This window comes from Cervus elaphus, chromosome 14 (assembly GCF_910594005.1).
Source record: "Cervus elaphus chromosome 14, mCerEla1.1, whole genome shotgun sequence".
Taxonomy (NCBI): Eukaryota; Metazoa; Chordata; class Mammalia; order Artiodactyla; family Cervidae; genus Cervus; species Cervus elaphus.
In genome coordinates this window covers 68,502,538-68,512,671 of record NC_057828.1, presented here as the reverse complement: position 1 = coordinate 68,512,671, position 10,134 = coordinate 68,502,538, and the positions used below count along the sequence as shown (strand labels likewise).

Sequence of the window (10,134 nt, the reverse complement as noted above, 5' to 3'; positions counted from 1 at the left end):
TGCAGTGAATTTGTAGATTGCCTTGAATAGATGGCCTTGTCCTTTTGACAACATGATTGTTCCAATCCAAGAACACAGTGTATCCTTCTATTTCTTTGTGTTATCTTTTGTTTTCTTTCATCAGCATCTTGCAGTTTTCAGAGTACAGGTCTTTTGCCCCTTTAGATAGGTTTATTTCTAGATGTTTTATTCTCTTTGATGTAATGGTAAATAAGAATGTTTCCTTAATTTTGCTTTTGAACTTTTGTTGTTAGTGTGTAGAAATGTAACAGATTTCTGTGTACTAATTTTTTATCTTACAACTTTACCGAATTCATTGAGTTCTATCATTATAGTTTTCTGGTAGTGTCTTTATGATATTCAATGTACAGTATCATGTCATCTGCAAACAGTGACAGCTTTTCTTTTCCAGTTTGAATTTATTTCTTTGACTTCCAAAAGTATGTTGAATAAAAGTGGTGAGAGTAAACATTCTTGTCTTGTTCCTAATTTTAAGATAAAATGTTTTCAGTTTTTCAGCATTGAATATGATGTTAGCTGTGGGTTTGCCATATAAGGCCTTCATGTTGAAGTAGGTTCCCTATATGCCCACTTTCTGGAAAGTGTTTTGTTTTTTTTTTAAACCATAAATGGATGTTGAATTTGTGAACTTTTTCTGCATCTATTGAGATTATCATATAGCTTTTATTCAATGTATTGATGAGGTATACCACACTGATTTGTGGGTATTAAAATAATTGCATCCCTGGGATAAATCCCACTTGTTCATGGTGTATGACACCTTTGCACTGGATTCGGTTTGCTAGTATTATGTTGAGAATTTTTGTGTCTATGTTCAACTTGAGGTTGACCTGTAATTTTTCTTTTTTTTGTGGTACCTTTGGTTATGGTATCAGGGTAATGGTGGCCCCACAGAAAGGGTCTGGAAGTGTTCTTTCCTCTGCATTTCTTGGGATACCTTCACAAGGATAGGTGTTAACTCTACTCTAAATGTTTGATAGAATTCATCAGCGAAGCCATCTGGTTCCGTACTTTTGTTTGTTGGGAACTTTTAATCACAGATTCAATTTCAGTACTTGTAACTGATCTGTTCAAAGTTTCTATTTCTTTCTGGTTCAGTCTTGGGAGGTTGTACTTTTCTAAGAAATTGTCTATTTCTTCTAAGTTGTCCATTTTATTGGCATATAGTTACCTGTAGTAGCCTCTTATCCTTTATATTTCTGTGATGTCCATTCTAAGTTTTTTCATTTCTGATTTTACTGATTTGGACCCTCTTTTTTTTCTTGATGAGTGTGGCTAAAGGTTTATCAATTTTAGATTTTCAAAGAATGTTTTTAGTTTCACTGATCTTTTCTATTGTCTTAGTTTCTATTTATTTCTGCTCTGATCTTTATGATTTCTTTCTAACTCTGGATTTTGTTTGCTCTTTTTCTAGTTGCTTCTGGTGTAAGGTTAGATTTGTGATATTTTTTTCTTGTTTCCTCAGGTAAGGTTGTATTGCTATAAACTTCCCTGTTAAACTGCTTTTACCTGTGCCACAGGTTTTGGATCATTGTTTTTTTGTTTTCATTTGTCTCTAGATATTTTTTTATTTTCTCTTTGGTTTCTTCAGTGATCTATTGTTTGTTCAGTAGCACACTGTTTATCCTCCATATGTTTATGTTTTTTGTAGTATTTTTCCTTATGGTTGATGTCTAATCTCATAGTATTGTCAGATCGAACCTGGGTCTCTCGCACTGCAGGCAGACTCTTGACTGTCTAAGCCACCAGGGAAGTCCTGATAAGATTTTATTTTAAATGTGCTCAGGCTTGCTTTGTTGTTCAGCATGTGATCAATCCTGGAGAATGTTACATGTGCATCTGAAAAGAATATGTATTCTGCTGCTTTTGGATGGAATGTTCTATAAATGTCAATTAAGTCCATCTGATAATGTAATGGCCTGTGTTTCCTTCTTGATTTTCTGTCTGGATGATCTGTCCAGTGATGTGAGTAGGATGTTGAAGTCAATGTGGTTTAATTTACAAAGAAGCTCAATGGTCAGGATCATGTGCTAGGATTGTTTACTAAAGTAGGCTATAAACTGTCCTTTCTAAGGGCTGTAATCGAGCAGATATCTTGACTATATTAAACCAGTATTCTCCAAAAGTCCAGGGATCTATTGCAATATATTGGAGGAAAATGTTTGTGATTAAATATCTTGTGTTAGGTGTTCGTTGCTCAGTTATGTTCTTGTCTTTACAACCCTATGAACTGTAGGCTCCTCTGTAGACCACCAGGCTCCTCTGTCCATGGAATTCTCCAGGTAACAATACTGGAGTTGGTTGCCATTCCCTTCTCCAGGGGATCTTCCTGATCCAGGGGTTGAACCTGGGCCTCCTGCATTGCAAGTGGATTCTTTACTCTCTGAGCCATCAGGGAAGACCACAATATATATATTACAATATATTGAGGGAAAATGTTTGTGATTCAATATCTTGGTAACAGTTCAAACTTGAGCAAATTTTATTTACTACTGAATTTCTAAGATTATTTTCTAAGATTGTAAGTATCAGTAATCATAGTAAATACTTAATGGAAGGACATGTTATATAGTGTTTCACAAACTTGTTTGATATTTGGACTTAATGTCATTGTTGTTCAGTCACTTAGTTAACTGAGTCCAACTCTTTGGACCCCATGGACTGAGCACGCCAGGCTTCCCTGTCCTTCACCATCTGCCAGAGCTTGCTCAAACTCATGTCCTTCAAGTTGGTGATGCCATCCAACCATCTCATCCTCTGTCATCCTCTTCCGCTTGTGCCTTCAACTCTTCCCAGCATCAAGGTCTTATCCAATGAGTTGGCTGTTTACATCAGATGGCCAAAGTATTGGAGCTTCAGCATCAGTCTTTCCAACGAATATTCAGGATTGATTTCCTTTAGGATTGACTGGTTTGATTTCCTTGCAATACAAGGAACTTGCAAGAGTCTTCTCCAGCACCACAGTTCAAAAGCATCAATTCTTTGGCACTCAGCCTTCTTTATGGTCCAACTCTCACATCCATACATGACTACTGGAAAAATGTAGCTCCGGCTATATGGACATTTGTTGGCAAAGTAATGTCTCTGCTTTTTAATATGCTGTCTAGGTTTGTCATAGCTTTTCTTCCAAGAAGCAAGAATCTTTTAATTTTATGGTTGCAGTCACCATCTGCAGAGACTTTGGAGCTCAAGAAAATAAAGTCTGTTGCTGTTTCCATTGTTTCCCTGTCTATTTGTTATGAAGTGATGGGACTGGATGCTGTGATCTTAGTTTTTTGAATGTTGAGGTTTAAGCCAGCTTCTTCACTCTCCTCTTTCACTTTCATCAAGAGGCCCTTCAGTTCCTCTTCACTTTCTCCCATTAGGGTGGTGTCATCTGCGTATCTGAGGTTGTTGATATTTCTCCTGGCAATCTTCATTCCAGCTTGTGTTTCATCCAGCCCAGCATTTCTCAGGATGTAGTGTGCATATAGGAGAAGACAATGGCAACCCACTCCAGTACTCTTGCCTGGAAAATCCCATGGACGGAGGAGCCTGGTAGGCTGCAATCCATGGGGTTGCGAAGAGTCGGACATGACTGAGCAACTTCACTTTCACTTTTCACTTTCATGCATTGGAGAAGGAAACGGCGACCCACTCCAGTGTTCTTGCCTGGAGAATCCCAGGGATGGCGAAGCCTGGTGGGCTGCCGTCTGTGGGGTTGCACAGAGTTGGACACGACTGAAGTGACTTAGCAGCAGCAGCAGTGTGCATAAAAGTTCCAGTAGCAGGGTGACATTTTACAGCTTTGACGTAGTCCTTTCCCAATATGTGGAACCAGTCCATTGTTCCATGTCCACTTTTAACTGTTGCTTCTTGACCTGCATACAGGTTTCTCAGGAGTCAGGTAAGGTGGTCTGATATTCCCATCTCTCAAGAATTTTCCATAGTTTGCTGTGCTCCACACAGTCAAAGGCTTTAGCGTAGTCAATGAAGCAGATGTTTTTTTGGAATTCTCTTGCTTTTTGTGTGGTCCAGTGGATACTGGCAATTTGATCTGATTCCTGTGCCTTTTCTAAATCCAGCTTGGACAGCTGGAAGTTCTTGGTTCATGTACTGTTGAAGTCTAGCTTGGAGAAGTTTGAGCATTACTTTGCTAGTATGTAAGATAAGTGCAATTATGCAGTAGTTTGAACATTCTTTGGCATTGATCTTCTTTGAGGCTGGAATGAAAACTGACCTTTTCTAGTCCTGTGGCCCCTGCTAAGTTAAGTATTTGCTTAATATCATAGTAAATACTTAGTAGGAGGACATGTTATATAGTGTTTCACAAACTTGTTTGATACTGGAACTCAGTTGACTCAAAATACCTTAACTGGGCTATTGTTCTATAGAATTTTTTTGGCAAACACTGATTTAGATAACCACCTGTCTGACTGCCTGGCTGTGGACTAGATGATTTTTCCAGGTTTCTTTGAATAATGTGATCTAGGTAAAAATTCTTCAATCACAGGCCATGATTAGGCCTTTGTTAGTTTATTAGCTATCACAGGTAGATGAAATCACTTGATGCAATATAAAACTGTTTAAGTAAGAAAACTGTCATGAAATGGAGACATCATTTAACTTGGAGTTATGAGATGTAGAAGGTATGCCATTTTTGCCATTAATTAGCTGTGTTATCTTAAGGAAGTTACATAGGTTATCTGAATCCCAGGATGTGGACATATAAAATGTGAATAATACTATTTCAAGAGTTGTGAAGATTAAATCATGATATGTATGACACATACATGTATGTATGTCTATAAATTTTAATACTTATTTTGGGTATAAGAAATCAAATTTAGGTTTTAAAAAAAGTTAAGATGTGAAAATTTTATTTAGGCAGGTTTTACTGGAACAATTTTTTTATAAAATAACTTTAAAAGAGTCCATCAAGATATTATAAAGAAAATACACACTAAGGTAATATATATACACTTCATAAAAATACAATACATCTCGGCAGTTGCTTCCAGAGTCTGTTACCACAATGTACAGTGTATTGACGTTTAACATTATGCTAATTTGAACATACAAGATTTTCAAGAAAAACAAAACTATCCCATTGATGTTTCAAAAAATTGTTTCCAATTGACAGGAAAATTTAAAAAATGCTAAAATGTAAAATTTATGGTGCTAACTGAATGGAAAGCCATGTCAAAAATGTTGGAGCAAAGATCCATGCCATAATCACTGAGGACAAATATATTTTTTTCTATTATTATAACTGGTTCAGCTGGTTCCACAAAATTACTGAAAATAATATCCTTATTTTGGATGCTCAGTCAAGGTGAACATCATTTGGTATTAAAAAGCTTTCTAGAAGCTGTACTATACTTCCATAATGAGTGGTATTTCTTTCCTTTTTAAAGTGAAAATAAGTATGTAAGTCCTATTATTAATATAAAGTATTAATACTTAAAAGTATCTTCATAAGTTACTTAGTAAGCTTTGATCAAAACACACAGCAACTAGCTTTATTATTCTCAAAATGGTTAAATGCTCAAATTCACTTGGCTTTGAATTTTTTTTTTCTTTTTTACAAAATTATCTTAGCTACTACGTTACTATAAAACATGGCTGATGGGTCCTGTTAAATGTTCAGAATAATCCTTGCAAAGGAACTGCTCCAGTGTAATAAATAAAGAAAATACTACGAGACTTTTCTAGACCTTACCAAAAGATATGACCATGGTGGGATCATGAAAATACCTCAGCTGTACCAAGGAAGGCACACAAAAGAGAGAACAGCACCATTTTCAAGTTGCCAAGACTGCAGCTGTTCAGGGAACTTAATTCCCACGGTAAATGTGGCTTAATTATGTGGATTTACGCTTTGGAGAGCTGCTTAGTATGGATAGGCAGACACAGCTATATACACTATGAATGTGGTCTGATATTCAATGGTCCCATTGGCACTATAGGATAAGGCTCGGACCCTCATGCGGTAGGTCTCTGGTTCTCGTAGTGGTCGTATTGTGTACACCACTCCTTTCAGGTTTTCATCCCTTAAGGCAAAGGGAACAGTCTGTTCCTCATCTATCATGAGGAAAGTTGTCCTGGGATGCATCACTCCATCTTGAGTGTACGCAACCAGCCGGATCAAATCTTGATTGGCAGCTATTCCAAATGGGAGGGAGACAAGTTTGTATTCCAAGGCATAAGGACTCAAGGCACATTCCAAATCATTGGGTGGACAGTTCTTGAGGCAGAACCTAAGGACAATAATCACATGAAATATATAAAGTTATCTTGGCTTGGAAGCAGGAGAAGGCATGATGCAGGTGATCATGATCCATGATAATTTTGGGGCATTAAAGGCAGGAGACAGTCTGACTGCAAAATACTAAGGCTCACCCTATGGTCTGTGTTATTAACTGAAACCAGATGCCGATGAGAGTGTGCTGGTCTAGAGTCATATATTTCTCTCTCAGCTCCATTAAAATCAGAAGCTTTTGAACCACCGAAAAAAGTACCACAGAACATCTTTAAAATGAAAGTCAGTTTTGGAAAGAGAAACATCTGCATATATATTGGAAACAAGGACTTCTTCAAGAGAGGACTATAAATGACTTTAAAATTTTAACATCTACCTGAAGACTATTTGAAAGCAGAAATAGAATATATTGATAGTGGTTTATTTTTCTAAAAGTAATAAAACATCAATTATGACTCCAAAAAAAAAAAAAACACAGAACTTTCTTTTTGGTATTTGCTTTCCACATCATTTTAGATTTAAAATAGTACATTTTCTTTTTCCAGAGCCCACAGTAGTTGTTTATGAGTCGTCATGACTTTGAAATTGTGTGTTGGAAATCACTGGTAATAGAGAGTAAAACAAAAAAATGCACAAAGGACATTGTTCTGAAGATACAGATTCTTCACTCCTAGTATTTCTAAAAGTCTGATAAGTCTGTATTTTTTAATCTTCCCCCTTCCCTACCCCCTCAGACAGATTACAAATAGGTTTTGAATGAATCCTGGGCAGCACACACTTGACCATGTTACAGTAACATGGGAGTCACCACTGAGAGGAAAACAAAGTGAGATCCAACCAGCGTTTGGTTTCGGAACTACCTCCTTATTAGTGGAGCCTATTCATGATGGCCATTATCTCATTTTCCAAGCACCCCACCAACTTGGTGCCTAAACAGAATGCAACATTTCTGTAAGGGGAGGGAGAAAACAAAGCAGTTTATTCAAAACCCAGAAAAGACAGTGTTTCAGACAGCAGAATATGTAAACAAGATGAGATGTGAATGAACAGACTACTGACTCATCCTTGGTCTCCTCCACACTCCCATGGAGTCATGATGACTCATCACTGTAACAACTGAGGTACTTCTTAGAGCGAATGCTCTAAAAGCAAAGAGCCCTGAAAACCCTGAGGCAACACCAAGAGAAAAGAGACAAAGATAGGTAGGCTCTATCATCCTATAAAATGCTCCCTGCTGAGGAAGGATTCTAGATGTTGCCTGGTGCATTACACACTGAACAGACTTGTTCCAGGAAACTCTGGCAGCTCAAATCTGGCAATCGCTGCTGCAGGATGAATTCATTTTTTTTGCCCACTCTCTGAAGAAGGAACACACTGTAAACCCCTAGCCCCTGAGGGATTATTGACTTCCTATGAGTGAGAAACATGACCGCAGACAGGGCTTGTTGGTCAAGGAGAGAGAGGAAGAAGGATTTTCAAAAGCATGCCTGGGAAGAGAAGGCAAGACATACCCTGACACAGGATCCCGTTGGTAGTCAGGTGGACAGGGTGTCTCAATGCAACGGTAGCTTCCTCTCATGTTGAAGCACATGCGATTTGGCCCACAGCGCACATTCTGTTCCAGACACTCATCAATATCTACAACAGCACAAGGAACACATAGCATCAGCAAGTTGGGTCAGAAGAGGCCATCAGGGCAGGGCCATCAGGGCAGGCATTGTGGATGTTTGCCTGGAATATTGAGGGTTAGCTTTCTCTTCCCCAAGAATGAACTTGGTAGCTGCACCTAAGCTTCTTCACCCACCAGGTGGGGATCTTGATTCTTGGATGTGCTGTTTCCCAGACTGATTGATCTGAGGTTTTTTTTTTTTTTAAAAAAAAAAAGTGAGACGACATTGAAAAATAAGAGCTATGAAAGTAGAAGGGAAGCTATGAAGAAAAAAAAATTTTTTTTTACACTTGGGAAATAGAATGCATTTGAGTTTTGTAAAGCCAATAATACTTTAAATTCACTAAAAACAAGCTAAAAATTTAAAAGACACGTGCACCTCTCTTGGAGTGAAAAATCTCTTTAAAACATTAATGATCCTTGATCTTTCCCTAATATTTTGTAAGGTCAAATTACTGGCTGGGAGGTTGAGTAGTAGAAATTTAAAGAAGTTATACATTCAAGGAAGACTTGTGGAGACATACAGAATATAGGAAAAAAAAACAAAAAACAAAACAGGATCAAATGGATGACCCAAGAACCATAATTCAAGTTTGATCGAATCCAAACTATGTAAAGTCCATCCTCAGTTGTTACAGGTAGGGTACTCTCCCTAGGATATTGGGGAAGTATGCAAATGAAATGCTCTTTATTTTGTTTTCTACACAAAGTTTTTGTTTTTTTTTTTTAACACATTTAAATCACTAAAATTAAAAAGCATCAAGATAAAGCCAAAAGAAACGTTTTTTTGAGTTCCCTGAAAATGAGTGTTTTTAAGCCATGATTTTAAACTTGAGGTCCATATTTAAGCATTAGGGGATCTGCGAATGAAACCATTTATGTATGTTGAATATGTAGGTATGTGTGTGCGAGTTAGCAAGAGAGTTGAAGCAAGACTCAGATTGACTGACTTTTCTGGATAAAAGGGCCTGTAGAGTTCAACATAATTTAAGGCATGTTGAGACCCCAAGTTAATCATATTTTACAGCAATAGTTTCAAACTGTGGTATCTGTATTCCCCTGGTAGTACATGAAAACTCCCAGCAGTTATGACAGCAGGCAACTATTTCAGGGAATTAATTTCCAGGCAAATTAAAAAATTTTTTTTCTTATTGAAGTATAGTTGATTTATAATGCTGTGTTAATCCAATGTACAGCAAAGTGATTCAATTATTTATATATGTGTGTGTGTGTGTGTGTATATATATATATATATATACTTTTTCAGATTATTTTCTCTTAGTTTATTACAAAATATTGGGTATAGTTCCCTGTGCTATATAGTAGATCCTTGTTGGTTATCTATGTTATATATAGTAGTGTGTATGTCAGTCCTAATTTTTCAATTTATCCCTCCCTCCAACTCCCTTTTCCCTTTGGTAATCATAAGTTGGTTTGCTTTCTGTGGGTCTATTTCTGTTTTTTATGAAAGTTTATTTGTATCTTTTTTTATTTTAGATTCCACATTTAAGTGATAGCACATGTTACTTTATCTTTCTCTGACTTCTCTTAGTATGGTAATCTCTAGATCCATCCATGTTGCTGAGAATGACATTATTTTATCCTTTTTTATTCTTTTTATGACTAATATTTCATTGTATATATATGCCACATCATCCATTCATCTGTCAATAAACATTTAGGTTGCTTCCATGTCTTGGCTGTTGTAAATAGCACTGCAATGAACACTGGGGTGAATGTGTATTTTCAAATATGGTTTTCTCTAGATATATGCCCAGAAGTAAAGCTGCAGGAGCAAAAAAAGCAGGATAGCTCTACTTTTAGCTTTTCAAGGAGCCTGCATGTTGTTCTCCATAGTGGCTATAACAGTTTACATTCCCACCAACAGTGCAGGAGGGCTTCTTATTCTCCACACCCTCTCCAGCATTTATTATTTGTAGACTTTTGGATAATGGCCATTCTGAGTGGTGTGAAATGATACCTCATTGTAATTTTGATTTGCATTTTTCTAATGATTAATGATATTGAGCATCTTTTCATGTGCCTGTTGGCCACCTGTATATCTTCTTTGCAAAAATGTTTATTTAGATCTTCTGCCCATTTTTTGGAAAATGAGCTGTTTATATATTTTGGAGATTAATCCCTTGTCAGCGATTTTTTTCCATTCTGTAAGTAGTCTTTTACATTTTGTTTATGATTTCCT

The 10,134-nt window shown here is 36.9% G+C and overlaps 1 protein-coding gene across 4 annotated transcripts in view; it reads right to left on the bottom strand.

Annotated features, from left to right (window-relative positions):
* Positions 1-4,851: 4,851 nt before the first annotated feature.
* HMCN1 (hemicentin 1) overlaps positions 4,852-10,134 on the bottom strand; it is a 516,590-nt gene continuing 511,307 nt past the window's right edge. For all 4 annotated transcript variants that reach the window (XM_043924342.1, XM_043924345.1, XM_043924344.1 and 1 more), the window contains 2 exons: positions 7,774-7,900; positions 4,852-6,260 (listed from right to left, as the gene is read on the bottom strand). In XM_043924342.1, the coding sequence (XP_043780277.1) occupies positions 5,894-6,260; positions 7,774-7,900 (494 nt within the window). In that variant the 3' untranslated portion in view covers positions 4,852-5,893. The remainder of the gene's footprint in view (positions 6,261-7,773; positions 7,901-10,134) is intronic.